The 22507-nt window shown below is 38.7% G+C and overlaps 1 protein-coding gene across 2 annotated transcripts in view; it reads left to right on the top strand.

Annotated features, from left to right (window-relative positions):
* The window catches only part of LOC124378991 (uncharacterized protein KIAA2012 homolog), a 29214-nt gene extending 7414 nt beyond the window's left edge, over positions 1-21800 (top strand). Inside the window, exons 4-24 of one of the 2 annotated variants that reach the window (XM_046838955.1) lie at positions 563-692; positions 1375-1560; positions 2156-2313; positions 5575-5767; positions 5936-6009; positions 6647-6809; positions 7094-7270; positions 8689-8850; positions 9532-9663; positions 9991-10074; positions 14582-14649; positions 15001-15090; positions 16044-16110; positions 17408-17588; positions 18707-18902; positions 18995-19100; positions 19187-19722; positions 20314-20531; positions 20635-20816; positions 21215-21410; positions 21642-21800. In XM_046838955.1, coding sequence (XP_046694911.1) covers positions 563-692; positions 1375-1560; positions 2156-2313; positions 5575-5767; positions 5936-6009; positions 6647-6809; positions 7094-7270; positions 8689-8850; positions 9532-9663; positions 9991-10074; positions 14582-14649; positions 15001-15090; positions 16044-16110; positions 17408-17588; positions 18707-18902; positions 18995-19100; positions 19187-19722; positions 20314-20531; positions 20635-20816; positions 21215-21410; positions 21642-21786 — 3444 coding nt within the window. In that variant the 3' untranslated portion in view covers positions 21787-21800. Of the gene's footprint in view, positions 1-562; positions 693-1374; positions 1561-2155; positions 2314-5574; positions 5768-5935; positions 6010-6634; positions 6810-7093; positions 7271-8688; positions 8851-9531; positions 9664-9990; positions 10075-14581; positions 14650-15000; positions 15091-16043; positions 16111-17407; positions 17589-18706; positions 18903-18994; positions 19101-19186; positions 19723-20313; positions 20532-20634; positions 20817-21214; positions 21411-21641 lie in introns of both variants that reach the window. The other variant, XM_046838944.1, reaches the window with a different exon arrangement.
* Positions 21801-22507: the final 707 nt, after the last annotated feature.

Raw genomic sequence — 22507 nt, 5'->3', positions numbered from 1 at the left:
AATGATGATTCTGCATGCTGAAGTGTTAGACTGGTTGGCACTTAATTTCAATCTAATTTCAACAGTTAAATGTTCAATCTATAAGATGGCAACATTTTGGTGCTGGTTTGAATTCAATTGTTTGACATGAAGGTTCATCACAAACACAAGTAATCAAAGTAAATAAGCAATGCTGCTTTTATTTGTCCCTCAGATTAAGACAAGCTCCAATGGCTTTCCCTTCTTGTGCTCCAAATTTATGGAATTCACTTGCAGTTGATATCAGACACACACAGACATTGATAAATTATATTTTTATATCTTATCTTCAAACATACTTTTACATGACAGCTGAATTTTGCTAGAAATTTTGTTGATATTTATGTGTAATATTGATTTTTATTTACACTTGATTGTTTTTTGTGTAAAGTGCATTGAAAAGCTATTTTTCAAGGCCTTATATAATAAACTAAAGTTTATTATACAAATCTCAGAAGCTATAGGATGTGGAAAAAAATATTCAGATTTGTATTTTGCTTCATAACAATATTTTTTTAAGCTTTTTTTCGGTTTTCGGTTTTAGGCCAGGGTGGAATGCCATACTAGCATTACTCAGTCGATGTTGACAGACCCCAAACCTGCCGCTAAGTATTTACAGTCACGCCAGAGGCCCGGAGACGAATGCGGCTATCTGACCCAGACTACTGGTGAAGGTCAGTGCACCCTTAAACACATCTGGTGACCAGATATAGCCACAGATGTTTGTTTGTGAAGAGTCTGTTTCATGTATTAATATTTTCAACATATGGTAATGGCCTGTTGCATGAAGAAGTAAGGAAATAATATCTTAGGAACAATAGCTCAAGTTAATTGACCCGATTCTTATTTGTCAGAAGTTTTTGATTAAAGAATATGAAATGACAGGATGTGTTGTTTTAGGAAAAGAACTGAGGATGAGATGGTCTGATGAGACTTCCCCTTTTATCAGTTAAATTTTTTACTCACACTTCGAAATATTAAGACAGAAAATAAATCTTATAAAGTGACATGAATAAGTGACTTCATAGTGGAGACTGCTGAAAGAAGCCAAATAGAATTTTAAATATGATATAAAAGAAATTTAAAACATTCTGTTTTAAAGCAGCACGTAAGATTAGTTTTGTGTTATCTTGTGTTGATTCATGCTCTTTTATATAGTACCTTGTTCATGGAGGAACGTTGTTTCATTTCTCTGTGTACTATCATTGATAAAAGCCACTTGACTTAATTTACACCATAATATACCATTCTGTCACTGATTATATGCTGATACTTGTTACCATGTTGTGTTTTGTTTAATAAACATAATTGAATAAATGCATAATCTTTCAACAAATAATATATACTGTTTTACAGAAAATGAGGAGGAACATGCTTTCTTCAGACGCCAAGGTAACAGTGTATATCCCAAACCAGAGCAGGTGCGATATCAACCACGCTTCCTCTGTTTCCCACGACCTAATCGTCCTCCGCCGGGTCCTCTGCCGCATATAACCCCAAGTCCAGCACTCAGACATTGTCGGGACGAGCCTCATATAGCAGGTATATGTTAAAAATGTTGTACACAAGTAACTAGTTCTACAGACACACATAAATTGATTTACTGTGGTTTGAAAAAGCAGTCTCTGTTTAGATAAATAAAATTTGTAGAACTGCTTAGCAACACTGCCAAAGAGCAAGCTGGTCATCTGGATTGGGTCATTACTCTGGCTCCCATTCTCAAGGAAGTTAATTACATATTTAGAATACGTAGGCCTTCGAATGCCTTCAATTCATGACTCAAGTAACAGTGATGTGGCAAGATTTTATTGCCTGTTCCCAGACATTTAGGAGTTAGGAGTTCTAACCAACAGTGGAGCTTCTTAGTAATATACAGTTCTGCACATTATAAGATGAACATTTAGTGGTGGTTAAGTGGTTAAGACTCTGGGTTTGTAATCAAAAGGTTGAGAGTTAAAATCCCAGCATCAACCACTAAGCTGCCACCACTGGGTCGTTGTGCAAGACACATTGACCCTTTGCTCAGAACCTAATTCCCTCCCATCTGAGAAAAGAAAAGATAAAAATTACTTTCTAATACCCAGCTGATTATCAGTCACGCTCCAATAAGATTCAATTAACTTGTGTGTAATTACAGGAGAGCCAGCAGCCTCTAAGCCAACAGAGGATAGCAGAGACAGAAGGGCACGTTTCAGAACAGAGGTAGTGATACCCAAAGCTCAGATGAGCCCAATTCCTGAATCTGATGCTTGGGAGGAACCCAAAGAACAGCCTGAGGATCACAATGTTTACATGGTATTTGCTGCATCTTTAATCAATGCTTCATTTATTTTTATCCTATTGAGATTAATTGAATACACAATATCAATGTGGCATTTGACAAACTGTTTTAAGGCCATGTATTACACTAAATGGCTTATTTTTTACTTGTTCTCTGCATCAAAGTATAGATCAAGAGATCATAGCATATCAGTAAAATGCATCTTCAGAAAATGGATTTCACTCAGAATGATTTGTTTGTTGTTTTATGGTGATAGCGCAATCCATGTCGTCAGGCTGTCAAATATGAGATTATTAAAATGTTATTTTACTTAATTATGGGAGAAAACTAAAATCAAGATAATTAGAAACCCTTATTTAAAAAACATTTGAATCAGTTTTTTAACTGAACAATGATGCAAAACCAAGGTATTTTGAGTCAACACGTGAACATATTTTTACCAACAGATTTCCAGATAAATATTTTTCAGCATGAATCTTTAAACGATATAAGAAACTGATATTTATAAATTAGTTTTTTAAAGTTTGTGGAAGTATGAACACGTGACATGTTTTTTCCTGTGTTAACTAAAATAGGGCCTACTGTGGAAACGTCTCTAGGTTACGTATGCCTAGTTTCCTGAGGGAATAAGACGCTGCGTCGGAACGCTTTGAGAACACGACTGCGTTGTCCATGCTCTGAATAATGAGTCTAATCATTCAAAATTGAAGGCAGGCTGTCACCGGCGAGGTGACGTCACGACCAGGAAGTATAAAACGCACATGGAGAGAAGCTGGCTTCAGCTTCTGTAACCGAGAAGGAAGCGCTGAAGGGACGCAGGAGATGTGGCATAGAGACGCAGCATCTCGTTCCCTCAGGCAACTAGGGTTACATACCAAACCTAGAGACGTTCCATTTCAGGAACTCGAGCTGCGTCGGAACACTTTGGGAACGAGAGTCCAATACCACCACACCGACCAGTCCCTGACTAGTGTGAATGAGCACAGCTAGGTCGAAGGACAGAGGTGCCAGGAGTGGAACAGAGGTCAAGGTTGTAAAACCTGGCAAAGGTGAGCGAGGTAGAATCAGCCCGCTGCATCGCAGATGTCTTGGAAAGACACTCCAGAGGATCAAGCCTTGAAGGCTGCCACATTCCAGGTAGAGTGAGCCCTGACCCCGAATGAAGCGGGGAGACCAAAGGACCCGTAAGAAGATGCTATAGAGTCAATAATCCATCTGCTGAGCATCTGCTTATGAGCAGGAAGGCCTCTCCTCAGAGGGCCATAGCAGATAAACAATTGTTTCAACTTCCTCCAGGGATTTGGCAGGTGGACATAACAGTCCAGTGCACGGACCGGGTTCAAAACACTACAGCCAAGTCGCACCCATGCACCCAGGCCGCAGAGAGAATGTGTCAGGAGTGGGTCTCTGCCCAGTGAATGCCTGGACACAGCATTCACTGGTCTGCTACATAGACAACATAATGCTACATAAAAGAAAACACAGGGCTAAGGACTGGTAAGTCAGACAGTGTAGGACAAATACACAAAATATATATTGCTATACATACAAGATATAACCTGCTCTGAGAGAGAGGAGCTTCCCCTGGGCCCACAGAAGGATCTGGCATGCCAGCCTGTACAGGGGGTGTGAGTGCAGACCCCCCTGGTGGTTAATATGTGAGAAAAGCCAGAAGCATGGCCAGCATTTCTATTGCAATCCAGCAATTGATGTCTCAGGGGAGCCAGAGCCGCATCGACTTACTTCGTGAAGGTGCGGGGTGACAAGGCAAGGCCAAACGAAAGGACCCGATATTGGTAGGCTTTGACCCCAAAAGCGAACCTCAAGAATCTCCTGTGACAAGGGAGGATGGGTATATGAAGGTGCCCATCCTTTAGATCTACCGTGACAAACCAGTACTCGGATCTGATCTGAGACAAAATCTGCTTGAGGGTCAGCATTTTGAACCGGCGCATCATCAAAGAGCGGTTTAGCTAATGTAGATCTAGGATAGGACGCAACCCGCCATACTTTTTGGAAACTTTGAAGTACTGGCTGTAGAACCTGGACTCTCTGTCTGACGGAGGGACCACCTCGATGGCCTCCTTCCTCAGGAGAGTGTTTACTTCTCATTCCAGGACCAGAGCCTGCTCGCTTCTCACAAGAGTGGGAGAGAGCCTGCTAAACCTGGGCGGGCGAGAGCTGAACTGAATCACATAGCCTTGCTTTACAGTGTGCAGGACCCACTGGGACATGTCTGGCAGAGCCATTCAGGCTGCCAGATGCTCCCTTTAGGGTATCAGTCTCTTGAGACTGACCTCCAGTGTGTCTAGAGCCAGGGCAGTGCCCTAAAGTGGCTCTAAAGACGAGACCTCCTGGTCCACAAAAATGCCATCGCTGAACAGGCCCGAAGGAGAGAGAGGGGCGTCCAGCAGCACGTAGGACAGGGTAAGCCACAGATGTCTCTCAGTGGCTATTAGGGAGGCCATAGACTGGCCAATGGCCTTAGCTGTCTCTTTTTGGCCCATAGGGCCATGTCCTCCATACGGCGGATCTCAGAAAACTGGCCTCCCAGATCCAGCTCCCACAGCAGGTCAGCTTGGTTTGCCTGCAGCACCAACATGGTGTGTGACAGGCGTAAGCCTTACCCACCAGTGCCAGCCAGCTTCTCTCTATGTGCATTTTATACTTACTGGTCATGACATTACCCTGCCGGTGACAGCCTGCCTTTAATTTTGACTGATTAGACTCATTAATCAGAGCATGGACAACGCAGTCATGTTCCCAAAGCGTTCCGATGCAGCTCGAGTTCCTGAAAGGAAATGACTATCTTTCCTCCCTTCATAACATTTTCATCTTCTATAATCTGACTGTCTCTAAACTTGACTCCAGCTTCCTGTGGTTTCTTGTTTCTGGAATTACTGTGTCATGTCTGATACACCATTTTTTATTACTTCAGCATTATCGGTTGAGAAACCTTAAAAGGTCAGTTTTTAACCAATCATCTGACCTTCAGTGTCTTTAGTTTCCTATTTCTTTGTCACTGTCTTTCATATGATGCATTGCTCTATTGCTATGGTTAACATTTGGCCTTTTAATGTGGAAATAAAGTAGACTAAACAGAATAAACAGAATGAAAAGAAAAAGCATTTATGGCATCTATTTGAGGTTGATTATTTGAAACTTTTTCATACAGTTAAGTTTTTCCTTTGGAACACAATTTGACCATTACTTCAAAGAGTCTAACCTTTTCCTCAATAGCTTTTATCTTTCTTATTTTGACACAAACTCACCAGGTTGCAGAGCATTTGACTGGCTACCCAAAGGACTTAAACGGTCAATGGAAGCCGAGTGCAATAGAGACAGGTGGTGAGGAAGGTGGACACGCTCTAAGACCAGCTAATACAAACTTCTCTTTGGGCTGCAGTCACCTTTCCAACGTCCCCAGTGACAGAAGACAAGCTGAGGGGGGCTGGCTTCTGAATCCTGGTGAGCACATTTTTTCTGTTAAACTGATAACAATAGACAAACAATTAAAAAGTTTCTTCATTACCCTCCCTTAGAACATTGTATACCAATGAACGGTGTCAAAAAAAATTCTGTACATCAAATGTTAGTAATCACATATATATTTAATAACTGTACTTTTTGCTTTAGTACAACGGCGCAACCTTCTTTTACCCCCCATTAAACAAGCACTTCCTGTAGATGCAGACTGCAAAGACCATGGGGTAAGTCAACATTCCCAGCACAAAAATGGCCCAGGTCAGTGTGATTTTTTTCAGCATGGAAACTGTTTTGAATATCTATAAACAAAAATAATTTTTGTGTGGTATACTATAAGTTTTAAATATTCAATGTTCATCTTAAAGTGAGAACAAATACCAGCAAACACAACTTTCTGTGCAGAGACCTGTGTAAAGAAATACTACATGTGAAACTCTGAGGCACGCCGGAGAGTGTGTATACTAATGTATGATAACTGTTTTAACTTTTCAAACATTTAGTGCAAACACATCTTCAGCTTTAAATAAGGTTCTAGCACTTTTGGCTTTAGGCCTTTAACTATCAAGCACCAATTCTACCATGTCTGTGTCTCTGGAACTGTACCGACCGTGCCAACAAAATGCCTTTTAAAACACAACAGAGCAACAATCAATTGATTGATTGAGCAAGATTAGTGTTTATATCCTACAGCTTCATAGACTAGGAGAACTGAAGCTTCTGGTGGCTCATGATGACTCATGATGGTTTAAGTTAATTTGTTCATTTGTTAATTTGACTTCATTTGTTTTACCTTTACATTAATGTATATTGTGCCTATTTAAATGAATTGCATGACTGTTTTGACTGTAGCATGTCTTTAAGCTCAAAGCTGGGAATATGACTCAAGAAAACCATAAGGAGCCAGTACCACAACTGCCGGATATACATCCACCTAAAAACAAAATTGAGGCTGTTGCTCCCAAACCGCCAGAAAGAACTGAACTTAAGAAAGTACTTGTTCTACTTTCTTTACCAATGGAACAAGGTAAGACCCAGAGGTTGCATGATTAACTATCAACTCACAAATAAGACCACATCAATAGCAGTGGAAGTCAATGTCTGAACTGGGATCCTCGTGCATTGTTCAATGTTTGGTGTTCTCTGTTGGCATATACTGCATCCACCAAATTCCTAAGTCATTTATTATCTGAAGTAAGGAATTGGAGAGCTTACCCTTCCTGTCTTAAGTCTCCACATTAAGTTTATCTCAAGTGTCAGGACCTAGGTGCCTTGCCTTAAGAGCTTTCTCTCTTCCTTTTGTCTTGTCAGATGGTAATTGTGGCCTTCCTGAGAAAAAGAAAGAAATTGAGGACGTCCTGTGTAGTGATGAGGAACAGAAAGTGGAGTCAATTAGGAAAGAAGAGAACAAACCTGTTGATCGTGGGTGCAGTCTAAAAGCAGCACAACAGGATATCCTCATCGGGTTTGCACCTAATGATGACAAAGGTATTGAAATAAATCAAGCCAAACTGAAATTTGTAACTGATATCTATTTGTCTGATATGTTTTAAGCTAATAAAGCTGGAATAAGAGAAGAATTAATGCTGTTTTTAAGTCAAATTTGATTTGCACAGTTGGGTGGTTGTTTCAGATATTCATCCAAACATATTACAAAGGAATTGTATACTACTGATTAGTGATTCACAGTTTAAGTCAACTCACATCATCACAGATCTTGTTTTCATGTGGTGTGATGAAAGTATTTCATAATGGTCAACCAAAACATAAATGAAAGAATGCTGGCATGGAAAGAAGTTTGGCCTTGCTTTGCAAGCATTAAAAACAGCATAAAAACATAACTTTTGGCATTGCTATAACAAAATATAACTTTCTGAAGTGATTTCAGACATTTCAACCATAAAATCACACAGAGAAGAACCTCTTGAAGAAAGAGTGAGGGAAAATGTTTTTACTGGCTGGTTATGCTCCAGAAAAATGCCATTTCAGTGAAGGAATGCGTTTCCAAATAAAAAGTGAAGCAGGGTTGTACACAGCAATATATCATACATACAACCCTTTTCATTTGAAAATGACCAAGTCTTGTGTTGACAGCTTTGTCTCTCCATTTTAGTTCACAAACACCTACACATGTAATCAAAACAAGCTAAGCTTTACATAGATAAATATACATTATCACAACAGCAGAAATAAATAAGAACTGCATGCTCTCTCTGAGGAGTATCATAGGCTGTCAGTCTACAACCTAAAACTGGCTGCAGTTAATAGTGGTGCATGATGTGTGATATCCAAGATGTGCTGACAGTGGGGTACTGCAGAGATCTCTGGGGCTGATATGATAAATAACAGCAGACTAGATTAAGTTTGGTCTAAACTCCTGAGGTTCAGAAGCCATTGCACATAAATGTAGAAAGTATTAGAATACAGAGAACAAATGAGGGGAAGTATATAAGGTAACGACGTCAGATCACATCCTGTTCTTTAGCAGAACAATTTCACAGAAAATCAATGATTTTTTCAGTTCCTCTGATGCAATGGGACAGATGGATAGTTTAAAACCAAACATAATGGCAAAATATTACATCATATAATTTTACTATTGCATCCATTTTCCTGTGGAGGTAAAGACTGACAAAAAAAAAAAACATTAGAAGATAGGTAAATTCCTTCAGGCTGGAATCATTGTCAATGCCCTATATCTGAACCTTCAACTGCTCCAAGCTGAGAAGAAAATTAGTGAGAGGTGTCAAATTCATTAAATATTAAATTAAATATATTTAGTCTTGCAATAGTTAGGTGTGTAAATTTGTCTATGAGAGAAATAAAGTGAAAAGGTGATCTATGTATCTATCTCAGCTTTGTTAAACCATGCTTAATAATTCATTAATGCTATCTATATTTTTCAGCACATCAGACTGCAGTGGGTCCACTGCCTCCATTTAAAGGGCGTAGAGGTCTCGGAAAACAGTGCTCTATGGCAATCTACAGACAAGATCCGTGCAACCCTGCAGATCAGTCAGACCCTCAGCCTGGCATTATCAGAGGCAGTCTTCCTCTGGAGCTGAAAGGTAACCCACCCGTGATTTATTAAAGCCTAAAAATGCTATCTTGTTTGATAACCATGCTATAAGCCACAGAAGTTTTTATAATTCCAATTTTTAATATATGTTTAAAAAAATAACAAGATTTAGTTATTAATTATATTTACTTAAATGTTTAACATTGGCAAAACAAGCTATTTGCTGCTATTACTTTTGGTATAGCAGTCAATATATGCAGTCATTTACTTACCAAATTCTTAATAATCTTAATTTCAAGAAAAAGCATTTATATTCGAAAAAAAGAAGTCATAGAAGTCTCTGCCTATTAATTTTTTTTTTTTAAGTGAAGACACTCAAGGCACCTTGGCAATAAATATTAACAGTTTCATTAAACAAATCTATTCAATAATTACATGTTTTGATCCTGTTTATTAAAAAGCTTAGATTGTGGAGCACATACACTATACATGTTTTTATATAGTGTATTTGTGTAAGTGTTAAAACCCAACACACTAACATGAGCTTGAGATTTGAATTATAGTCAGCACTACTGTCAAAGCTGCGGATGGACAAATTTATTCAGCACCTTTGAGATTTGGTTAAGCAATTAAATGTCAGTGAGACTGCAATACAAAAACCAAAAGTACAATCCTCCCTTCTGATATTATTCTTTGTCCCCTTGCTAACTTCACTGCACGTGTTTTTCAGAGTGTCAAAAAGATGGAGTCCTAGGCACCTTAATCATGGGTCCTGCTGGGGAAATCATATGCTTGTCTTTCTGGGATCCCTTAACTGACACAGAGGACCACCCAGCTCTGGAGGATGCCCTAAGAGAACATGGTAATAAAGTGTTTTACTGGCTTTTACCTTCTGCCCACAGACCACAGAAGTCAGCACTATGGTTAAAGGTGCTCCGAAATAAAAGAGGTACATAACTTAAACATCATAATCTCACCTTTATCCTATAATCTGTCTAAATGTAATACGAGATCCAGTCACAGTCATTCTATGGAGCATTAGGTTAAGAACAGTGATGCTGAGAAGGTCAGGAAGTCAATTCAAACAAAGTAAAAAAAAAGCAGACTATGAAATCAGTAAAGAAATAAAACGAAAGAAGAGGTTGAAAAAATAATGACTTTTGTTAAAATGTCTTTATATTTTTCCAAGTTGTCAGGATGATGACTTCTGAAGGTGTTTTGGAAGAGTCATGGACCATCTTAGACCAAGTAGAAGCACAGGCTACACAAACAGGTCAGTATCTGTCCAAACAGAACCATATAGAAAATGTTATTATCCTCGTCCTAGACACTGAATATGAATGGATTTATTCACTGATTGTTTGCAGTTGCATTTAACGTGGTATTCATGAAAATCTAGTTCTGCTCAAGTGCTCCTGAAATTCTACATACATTTATACTAAAGAACTCTCACTAATGTGAAAATGTAAACCCTGAAATGACTGAATTTAAATGGTAGAATTGGCAATGGGCTGCTGGTTCATGAGCTATGCCTTTGAAGGAGTATTTGTGGGGGTCACAATGTTTATATCAGTTGTTATTAGTTAATAGTGATTGTACTTTATCAATGTAACACCCCTTATGAAGAAAATGAGCATTAATTAATCTTTTCAAAATCTGGCAGGAGGCTGAAGTTCATTTGGCCTTAAAAACATTCCAAAATAAAGATAACTTTACTAAAAGATTTATAAATGCTAGAATTACAATGCACAAAGGAATTGTATAAAAAGCACTCTACAATTTTGGCAGAAGTGTAAATGGACTGGACTCTTGCATACACAGTAGATTTGCTCATAACAGCTGTTTTATTGCTTATACAGATTTTACATTTTTAGCTCGATGTCAAGCTCCTCGATTGCAACATGAATTCAAACAAGTAGTCTAAAACTAAAGAATACTATACCCACATCCATACAGCACTCCTCCCCCAAGTCATGAATGCACCACATCTGGTAGTGTTTTGCAGCAGTGAGGTATCCCGGCCGGAGAAACGTGATCTCCTTCCAGGAGTTTGTGTGACTGACAGAGGCTGTGTTTTCTCAAGCCGACCTCTGGAGCTGCTCTGTTTCCTTTATCCTGTCACTGGTCAGAAACTGAACCCCCTCACCAAACCTACTTTAACTCACCCACCCAACCCCCCAACCCTTTTTCATTCTTTCTTCTATCCATGCTGTAGTCTCCACTGATTCTCCCCCTTTCCCCCTGAAATTTGGGCCTCGAGAGAAAAAGGCACTGTCTAAATAAAGATTCTTTAGGCAAATGCCCAAAACGGGCTACATGGCCCTGAGCAATGCAATCCTTCTATAGGCTATATATATATATATATATATATATATATATATATATATATATATATATATATATATATAACATCTAGCTCAAGTGCTTATGTGGACATGTATGGAGAAATAGTCTTTAGCTGTCCTGTTCAGACTGGTAATAAGCTTGAAAAACACTTGTGAATTCAATTTTAAAAGAAAGGTATTAGATTTAGCAAATGCTTAGATAAATCACTCGATCACAGTTGCACACTATTACTTACATTCACAAGGATCACTGCTGTAGACAGCTTTGGATGCTAACTGTTAGTCTGAAGCCAATAAGTGTGTCCTTAAAATTACCAGAGGATACTTTAGACTTGGCTGTCATGACACTGACAACGTGCTAACAAGTTCATAACCAAAAATAGCCAGTGGTGTAGCAGAGTCGACACATAGTTATCTGAGGCATATGGAATGCCAGAACTGTTGGCGTATGTTATGGATATCTTACTGAGTGAACCGATGAGAGAAAAACATGTTCAAAAGATCTTTAACAAGAAAAAAATGCACACTGATCAAGTTGTCCAGTCTACTATTAGATATATTTGTGGTTAAAATGAGCATGCATGGCTCAGGCTGATCAACAGGGTTGATGAAATCTTACTGAATAATAGATCACTGAATTAAACTATTCTTATTAGTTATGACTAATGGTGCATATCATTTTACATTGTTTCAGTATGTAATCAGCGTCTCAGAAAAACCTAGGGTCATATAAAAACATTCAAAGCATCTACTATTCTCTAGTGGGCAAGGATTTCTTCTTAGCCTGTCCTTAAATAGATTAAAAAAAATTCTATACAATTCAAAAACATGTAGTAGTGCAGTAAGAATTGATTGCAGTCTGAGATAGATGAAATGTTTTATCGAATGTATGGAGTTTCTATGTGCTTTTATAGGATGAATCAGAAATTCACTCTCTTTTGCAGTCTCAGACTGAAATCATATGCCAGTCCTCAATTTCATCACTACATACATCTTGCTAATACAGACCAGCATATGAAGAGAAGCATGTAACCTGATACTGTGCGTTCACTGACAACACGTTTTAAAATGATTACCCACATCATTAATCTTAGCTGGTTTGAAACTTTAAATCACCCTGCACTGTTAAGAGCGACAGAAATAACATTTAAACAGCTCGACTTTTTTGGCTTGAGTCTGATAGGGGAGGAAAGGTGTGAAATAAAAGTGCCACTTCAGGTTAAAGCGATATGTGTTGGCCTACATTCCATGTTGCATGGACGCTTAATGAGGGGTCCAGCAAGGGTAGAGAGGTTCACAGAATAAGAAATAGAGAGAGATTTGACATGCAAGAAAGAAAAAATATTGAGAGTGAAAAAATGAATAAGAACTAGGAGGGATTAAGTAAATGAGGGAGTGAGTGGATGAAATAAAAAAAAAAAAAAACAGGTAGAGCGAAACAAATAGTGAGAGGTAACGAAGGAAAATCTTAGGAGTGCGAAAGGAAAAGCAGGAGTAGAAGAGTGAATGAGTGGAAGTAGAGCGAGACAGGCGAGAGAGACTGAAAATGAGAACGAAAAAGGCAGATTTCTGTTGCTATTAAGGGGGATTTGAGTCATGGCAGATGAATAATTGGAACAGTTGATTGGGCAAGTGTGTGGGATCAGAGAAGCTGTAGCGATGAATGAAGCATGGAGAGACACAGACGTACGTGGTACAACCCAGCTCTCTGGGGTTACTGCTGCACACAACTGAGCGACAACAGAGAAAGGCTGAACTAACCCCCTCCCTCCTCCTCCTTTCTCTCTTTCTCCAGTCCCTTTCAGTATATCTTCTTAACACACCCTTTTCCCCTTCTCTCTGACTTCAAAGCGGTCCTGGAACCCATTAAAACAGACAGACTCGTCAAAAAATAAACGGTGCCTCGTTGGTGTAGTGGTGCAGCAGAGCTGGCCCCTGTGTGTCTGTGTGTGCAGGCTGTAAGGTGCAGTCTGCCGTGCTCTGTTGGGTCTGATCTACTGCCCACAGGCGTAAAGCAAATACCACCACTCTGTAGCCAAACACTGTTCATGCTCACCATGTCTCCAAGGGCTCGAGACAAAGAGTACATAAACATCTGACATTTTAAAGGGTGTCTGCCTGTGCATGTGTGTAAGAGTCAACGAACAAACAGTAAAAAAAAATAGCCTTGGTCCCTGTGTTACCCATGCAGTATGTCAATTTGACTCCTAAAGGTGTCACCTTTTGTCTAGATACATTTAATGGATGGACAGATGGTTCTATAAAGGCCTGTTTCAATGCAGAACTAAAGTTTTACAGTTTAAAAACAATTAAGCCATTGTTATATCGTCGCTCTCTTTGATTAGGATAAAATACTAGGCGATGATAATGTTGTCAGGGTTCATTTTAAAACTCCCTCTAGTGGAATGAAGCTTTATGGATGACTTGCCAGCCCGGTGGTAACAAACATCATAATAGCCATATGCGGCTGATTTCAAAGCCCACAAGGCTCACTTTAGTGAGTGTGTGTCTATCAGCACTGCTGCAGGAATGTGCAGTGTTTGGGGTTCTGTAAAGTGAGACCTCACCGGTCACACAGGTCAGATGTTCGGTTAGATACACTTTCAACAGAGCGTTATGGTTCTCTTTTGTCTCGTGCCAACTGCATACAACATGGCATTGTTTTAAACAAAAAAAAAAAAAAACACTTCTGTTTAATTTAAAAGCATAAGAATTGTTGCCTCAAGTGGTATATCAGGTATATCAGTGTTAAATTACAACTGCAGTGCAAAAGAATCCTCACATTGTCTTTTCAATTGTTAGAAATAGTCAAGTTATGAGTACATAAGTAATGCACATTTTGTTTTTAATTAAACATATAATCCAGGTTTACATGCCATGTCTGTGTGCAATTATAATGGATAATAATAGTGCACCTTTCCCCGTACTGATGAAGAATTCAATTAATTAGAGAAATCCCATTATTTAGGATTCATTGTTCTAGAGCCTTTATGCAGCTCATCCTTTAGTAGATTACTACCTTTTACTTTTTTAAGATTATAGTTAAGATATTTGGTTGTGTGTTACCAGTGTAGTAATAAACCTCACAGCAACCACAGAGTCTGTAGTTAGTAAAAATTTGGAAAGCCTGCATAAGAACAGATTTATTTGTCATGCCTGTTTCATCCATGTAAGAATATGGCTGCAGTTTTGTATAAACGTTATAAATTCATACATTTTACTGATTAGAATTGGTCAAATGCTCTTCAACTTCCACTGACACCATTAATTTCAAGTAAACAGGGTTTTATTCCTTTGTTGTTTTCAGTACAGAGAAATGCATTCCAGTTCTTGTCAGTGGTAATCGCACAGATACTGCAGAGACAGTGTGTAGAGATGTGCAGCCATGTATCCAAGGAAAGTTCAGACAATCATGCATCTGTTTTCTTCTTACAGGAGGACTGAATGACAGAGAAGTGGGGGCTATGCAAGGTCACAAGAATCAAGCCAGCACTAAGCAAGAGGTACGAGTTTGAACTAAATACCCTGCTGCACCTGCACAGCTCAAAAAAAAATCCTACAGTGTATTTACTCAAACCATGATGTCTCAGCATGTTAAGTGACTGTAGGAGCACTAAGAAATAAACACAATAAAATCTGGGCTTGAAATAAACCAAGGCTCGTGTCTTAACAGAGTCCAGTGTACTGTTGCCAAGCAAAGTTTATGATGCATAGATCTTCATGTAACTGAAAGAAAAGAAGAAGACCTGCCAGCTAAACTAAGATGTGGGTTAAATGCTTTAATGGTGTTATGGAAGTTCACAATACACATATGATTGCCATCATGCTGGGTGTCTGTGTTTATGGTTTTGAAGGTCATACCTCGATCTGATGAATATATCACAGTGGAGGAGATTGAGGAATGTTCTGGCACCGATGGGAGGAGAGTCAGGAGGAAAGCTCAGGTGAGGCTTAATTCAGATTTCCTTTTCCCCCCATAAACATTGAGCATGTTTTCAAGCTCTGCCACTGGCATTCATATAAATGTATTCGTTTGTCATCCTAAAATAAAAATAGAAAAAATGTGATTAATCAAAACACTGTCCCTGTACACGTTTAATAAAGACATGGTGTGACAAGGTTGTTTTGGAAAAATTCAAGTGGCCAATACAGAACCCTGACCTAAACCTCAACCCCACTGAACTGGAACACTGACTATACTCGGACCTCGTCATCTGACATCATTGCCTGATCTCTGCTCTTGTCGCTGAATGAATACAATTAGGCACAGCCCTGCTCCAAACTCTGATGGAAACTCCCCAAAAAGTGTGGAAATGATTATAACAAAAAAACGGAAATCGATCTGTAATGTTTAAAAAGTCTATGAGTGTGGTGGTTCGGTGTACAGAAACGTTTGGCTGTATACATAATATGCCACCAATAGTTTCACTCTGGTATGGTCAAAGTAATGCAGTAGACAAAATAACAAAAAAAATGTCTGGTGTTTTTTTTTATATACAAAGACCTACGATAGGACAGTGTGATAAGATCGTTAGAAGACTGGTTTATGTCATGTTGTTTCACTTTACTGCGATTCCTTACAAGTAACAGGCAGATCCTGCTTACATGACTTTCTGCATAAATCCCCATAACCTCTTCATTACCATCATCAAGTCAGATTTTATTTAAAATATTTATTAATCTCAATAACAAGCTAATTGTTTATTACTGTTTTTTATGCCACCGGTGAGATTTTTTTTCTCATGTCAACACAAAGGCACTTTCTATTTAACAAAAATAAAACATGAAGAATAAAAGTACCCTTCACACCTCATTTCACCTGTATAGTGCACACACCATGCTTCCTCGTCTGGTCTAATACAATTGTATCCTGTTTAATCTCATGATTCCTTTCCAGGCTTTTGTACCTGAGCAAAGAAAAGAGAAGACAAACAACTGTACAGAAAGTCAGGCCTACAGCAGCGGTAAGTACAACATTAGCCAAAACAAAAAATGCCTTTCTCTGGATTTCCAGTATTTCCAAATTTAAGACCAAACCTTTCAGTGTTTAAGATTCAAGTATGGGCTAGTAATGGCAAGTAATGACAGATCCAGTGGTTCAATTCTAATCCTGGTTTACAGCCTGTGTGGAGTTTCACTCGCCATGTTCGTGTCAGTTTTCCCTGGGTTCTCTGGTTTCATCCCACCTTCCCAAAAGCATGCCAGTAGGAGGATTGGCAGCTTAGAATTTCCCTAGTGATTGAGTGTGTGTGAATGTGTGTGAGTGCATGGTGCCTTGTAATGAACCGGCATGCCACCCAGGGAGCTTTCCTGCTTCACAGGCGCTGCCTCACAACCACCACAACTCTATATGAAGACAAATTAATGAATAATATTTAAAGAATGTGTATATATAGTATATGAGAAGCTATTGTGTTGTTAAAGTGTGAATTTGGATCGAATTTTTTTAAAATAATAAATAATGGGATTGCACCAAGCACTATACAGAAATACTTAGTCATTTTGCCATAGGAATGATAGGAACAAAGAGATTAATGTGTTTGAAATCTCTAAAAAGGTATAAAAAAAATATCACACAATAAGCTATAATAAGAGAATGTCAGCTACATATAAAATGTCTGTGATTGTATTTGGTTTACAATCCTTTTTCTTTTTAATGCAACTAGTATCCTCTGTTTAAAACACTAACAAGATGGTATGGCCTGCTAGAGAGGTGTTAAATGACATGACTATTAAAAGACTCTTAAAAGCAGGTGTATTTTACACTCTACTTGTAGGCTATATCTAAAGCTGGTCAACATGTTTAACACAAGCAGTAGTCAACATTAGGTATTTTCAAAATATTTAGCTGGATCAGTTCTAACTGAAATATAGAGATAAAGAGAAATTTTGATTGCCAGTGCACAATGTTGAAACCTTCATATTTTTTGGACCTACAATCTTTTTTCAGTCTAAAATTAATTGTAAATAACTAAGCGAAGACAGAGGGATCCATGAAAAAAAGTTAGCTGGACTAATTGCAGATTATTTTGATGTCTAACAGGGGAGTTACACTGTTATTATCTTTTGGAATAACCTATAATTGTAGCTTCCATGTTAATCTGTGGACAAAAGGCTGAATTCCATTTTGAGTGCTTTATTAGTAAATCTAAAAGACACCACATACTCTAATATCTAATGTCAGGTTAGTTCAAAATACATGGGTCATGGTTTCCAGCACACTCACTTGACAAATAAAGATTTGTGGTTTTGTTCCTTTAGGGGAAGATATCACTCAACAGACAGGAGGAAGGACACAGGCAAGAGAGAACCCTGGGTCATCACTTAGACCTGTGTCTGCTAGCAGCACTCAAAAAACATCTCTTTCAACCCCCACAGCTGCAGATGAACGTATTGATAAAACAAAACCCCAAAGTCAGACAGAGCCGTTTAAAAATACTGTGTGAGTAACACTTTTGAACTTTAGACCATAGTATGGTGGACATCATAATACTTTTTAAACTTTTTTATCTAACGTAATTGTAAATGTTGTGAATTATGTATAATTACATTACAAATCACACTCACAAATACATAGAAGATAATTATTTCATGAGGGTGGCAAGTGGAAGCTTATAAAAAATACCTCATGTCCCCAGTGACTATGATTTACACCTGAGCTTGGGTTACTGATCGCAAAATTTCATATGTTCTCCTTGTCTATGCAAGTTTTCCACAGGTTTCCTGGTTTCCTCCTACCTCCCCAAACATCCCAATAGGTGGATTAGCTCCTCTAAATGGCCCCGGGGTGTAAATGAGCATGTGTGTGCATGCCGCCCTGCATTAAAATGGTTTTCCATCAAGAGTGTATTCCTAACTCATGCCCAGAGTTTCTGAAGATGGTGACATGTTTGTATCATTCCAAGAAATGCTAATGAGATACTATTATACCAACCACAGATTTCCAATTATATTCTTTTCTTCAGGCCTGTTCTACTCTTACTAAAGCAAAAGGCAGCATCCAGAGTGTAGTTTATATTACTGTCATTCTATTTAATGCAGTGAAAAAATTAACCTTGCTCTTAGTATTCAAATAACTCTATTGAATTTTTTAACTACTATCGGTTTACCTCAACATAGTTTCTACAGTTAATAATAAGTTCTGCTTAAATGTACCCTAAAAAGGAAAAACCTGTTGGAAAGCTAAGAACCCCTGACCATTGAAACCTAGGTTTTGAACACAGCAATGTTTTTGGTGCACACACTACAGGTCAAGACATAAGGTCAAAGAGTTCAAGCAACATGGCATTTTGGGGTTCAGTCATTAATATCCTGTCTAATTATTATTTACATATCGCTCTCTTCTGTTTCACTTCAGCATCCGGCTCAGTTTCCATCACTCTTTACCCGTGTGTCAAGTTTCAGCCACGGCCTCCTGCGAGAAAGCAGGGATTAGAGTTCGCCTCTCCATCTGCCTCCATTCCTTGCTCAGAGCTCCATTTTATTCACGTGACAATCCATCACTGTCCACCGGGTGACACTAACTAAGTGTTCTGTGTTGTTTTTTTTATATTTTGACAGCAAGTCCAAAAAAACAGGTAAATTAGACAATGCAGAAGATCAGCACATAAGGAATGTGAAGAAACAAAAGTCTGATCAGCATGGCAGCAGAGGCACACACATTAATTATGCAGAGAAGACAGACGCAGACACAAATGAGGACACAGAGTCACAAGACACCAGTTTTATTGAAGAAACAGCTTCAGGTCTAATGGAAGTGAGTCCTGGTGTAGATTATAGTCTTAACATTGAACAGTGACTATTCCCTTTTATTCTTCATTGTACTTTTTTTTGCCTTTTGTTCTGCAGAAGAAAAATAAAAAGGCAAGTGGTGAGAAAGCAAAGTCCACGAAGTCACAAAACACAGTGGAAAAAATAAAAAAGAGGTCCAAAGGTCAAGTAGCATTTGTTGTGGGTGAGTTTTGAGTAATAAGTGTAAAACTAATATCTAAAGCCATTCCTGAATATGCCAAATCATGCCCTGGTTTCATCTCAACTCAGGTAAACCGAAGCTGTCGCAGGAAGTTGAAAAGAGGAAATACAGTTCAGGGAGACGTGAGAAGACATCAACCAACACACTCTTGAGTGAGTCAGAGGACAAATCAGCAGAAGACTATTCCTGTGGTTCTTCTGAATATGCTACGGATTGTATGGAAAGCAGCCAGTCTTCAACTGTCCAAAAGGACCATGATGCTGGACACAGTCCGGATATTGATCAGGAAAACATCAATAATAAGCAGCATGTAGCAGGACACAGTCTGGAGAGTGAGCAGGTTGCAGTCTCCAGAAAAGGTGGTGAAGATGAAGACATGGATCGGATCTCTGATTTCCACGAGAGAGATGTATCTGCAGTTTCCTCCAGATCCTACATCTCTGCCAAATCGTCCTCAACGAGCACATGGAGCATCCGGCGATCCAGTGCATCATCAGATACGGGCATGTTTAGCCCAATACAACTTCCTAATTTCTTGCCACGTGGCGGCGTCTCAACAAACCAACCTGCATCCAATCCTGCTAGGTCTGAATCAGCAGCTGATGTGGGTATTAGTAAAATGGTTAAAAAAAAAAGAAATAACTGCGGGTCAACATTTTCAGCAGAAAAGCTATTATGGTCAATTTCTTCTTAAAAAAAAAATGATTAGGACAATTATTCAAAAATACAAATATTAGATATAATATATAAAGTTCCTTATAGCTAAGATGGTTTATGAACATAACCTCTTCTGGTAAACATAAAGCTAAACACTTAGCAGCATAATCTTTTTTTTATCATAGTAATTTAGTCACTTCCTCAACAGCATTTGTTTTATTCTCCAAATTAATAAGGCAACATTCAACTGTACTTCAAAAAGTAGTCCTTACTGCTGAAGAACTTCCTTTGATCAAACACTTCTTTGATACACTGCTGACACAATAAACTCCTTCTATAAATGTTAGACATCTTTACTGTATAAATGATTACACTTTCTTTTACACACTAACAGCACAGCACTACCACTGTCAGATCTGCTCTTATAGAAAACCTTCTGACCAATCGCAATTGAAAATTCAGCAGAGCTGTGGTATAATTATGATTAAATATGGTCATTAGTGGGTGTGCATGACTCAGGCCATTTCTATCCCCTCAGACTAAGAGCAAAGAAGCAATCAACCAGAGGGAAAGCAGAGTGGCGGCAGCACTGGCCGCAAAGGCCCAACGTCACCGGCTGGAGGTGGAGAGGAAGAGGAAAGAGAAAGCAGAGGAGAAAGAAGAGGAAAGAAAGAGACAGGAGGATAAAGAGCAGACGGAAGAGAGAATGAGGCTGGAGCTGGAGGAGGAGCAGAGACAGAGGGCACAGCAGGCCAGGTTCAACTTTTTATCCAAACTCTCTTATAAGATTCCTATAACAAAATCATAAAAGACTTAAAATAAATAACAACTTTTTTTTATTTTGTGGTGCATTTCCCAGGTTAAGAAAACACAAAGAAGAAGAAGAGCGACAGAGACAGGCTGAGAGAGAGAAGGAGGGACAGAGGAGTGAGCAGGCTGAGATGGAGAGGGAGAGGAGGAGGCAAGAAGAAATAAGGAACAAGAAGAGATATTTAGAACGACTTCAGAAAGAGAGGAATGAAAAGGAGATGAGAAGAGCAGGTACATTTCATGCACTTAAAGCCGTTTCCAAAGTTTAGCAACTTTATAGTCGAGAGAGAGAGAGAGAGAGAGAGAGAGACACACAGCCATTCAAAATCACAGAAACCTGCAAGTATTGTCAAGATATTACTGAGCAGACTTTCACTAAAACATAACTGCTTCTTCCTTTAAGTCTACTGATTTCCTTTATATCTCTGCCACGTCATTCACACTCACTGTATTATTCTGTTGGTCTGACCTAAGGTTTTTGATTGTTACCTGTTGCAGGCACCTTATATAGATGAAACATATAAAAAATAAAATAAAAAAGACGTGTGTGTTTATATATACGTATATCATATATAAATGTATAATGAGATATTTCATGATAATGAGTACAATTGTGTGGGTTTACATAGATAAGTTAAAGCAGCAGTATGAAGAGGAGGAGGCCAGTAAAGAAGAGGAGTATAGGAGATTACAGGAGATGGATGAGAGCGAAAGGCTGGAGTACTTACGCAGATGCCAAAAGGAAGAAGAGGAGAGGAGGAAGGCTGCAGAGGAGAGACGACGAGCAGTGGAGGAAGCAGCCATGTGGGATGAAGAGTTTCATAGGTATTTCAGTCAAAGCAAAGACATCTCAACAATTATTCTGCCATATCATATAGTCTGTATTGTCTTGTATAGTCTACACTAAATATATAGTGCTATTGTGTCTGTCCTTTCGAGAGTCACCAACAGCTAGAACCAAATTCCTAGTGTGTGTCAACATACTTGGCTAATAATACTTATTCTAATTCTGATTAAATGCAAGTTATGAAATACAAAGTTTTTTTTTATTTCCAGGCGGATGGCAGAAATGGAGCAAAATCTCCAGTTCCAGAGAGGACTATTTGTTGAGACAGAGGGTCTGAAACAAAAGCAATGCATATCTCGGCCCTGGGTCTTCTCCTACTTCAGTCGGCTGCGCATTGCAGAGAGTAGCACATGAAATAAAGTTTAATCACATCCATCTGTTTTGAATCTGAACTGCACCTGACCTGAGAGATTTTCCACATGAACAGCTTGACCTTCTAGTTATTTACAGCCTAACAGTGCAGACACAACTGAATGAAGGAGAGTAATCAATTATATTTCCCCGAAATGTCATAACTTTTTTTTTACACTTCATGCTTTGAATGTTTTCAATATTAATAGTTACTGTTAATAATCTGACTGACTCTTTGGCCTGTTAAGTATGATTTTTTGTTTGAATAATAGAAAAGATCAGGATAATAGCATTGATGGCTTTCCATTTTACATCAGGATCGCAAGGGGTCCCTTAGCCATGGGGTCAACAATTTCCTAATTTTGTCTACAAAGGTGAAAAAATATTATTTGAGTGGAAATCTAATAGATATATACATACACCTGGCTCTGGAAATGGAAAAGGAAATGCTTCATCTAATTTTCTTGAATATTTCTACAAGCCTAGCAGAGCTAGCATAAATAAATTAGCGCCCCAAAACATACTAAGTGGTAAAATGGCCCTAGGTGTAAATGTGGGTAAATGCTGCCCTCCAGTGGACCCACCCGGGACTAATTCCAGTTTGTCTCTCAGTGTTTCAGTGTATCCTAAACAGATAAAGATGTTATTGAAAGTGAGTGAATGAGTATTCGTTTGAACATTGTTGGACAGTAACAAAGTAAATGTAATTCGTTACTGTACCTAA

The sequence above is a fragment of the Silurus meridionalis genome, chromosome 3 (genome assembly GCF_014805685.1).
Source record: "Silurus meridionalis isolate SWU-2019-XX chromosome 3, ASM1480568v1, whole genome shotgun sequence".
Taxonomy (NCBI): domain Eukaryota; kingdom Metazoa; phylum Chordata; class Actinopteri; order Siluriformes; family Siluridae; genus Silurus; species Silurus meridionalis.
The sequence above is the reverse complement of the archived record's forward strand: the minus strand, read 5'-3'. Positions and strand labels throughout refer to the sequence as shown.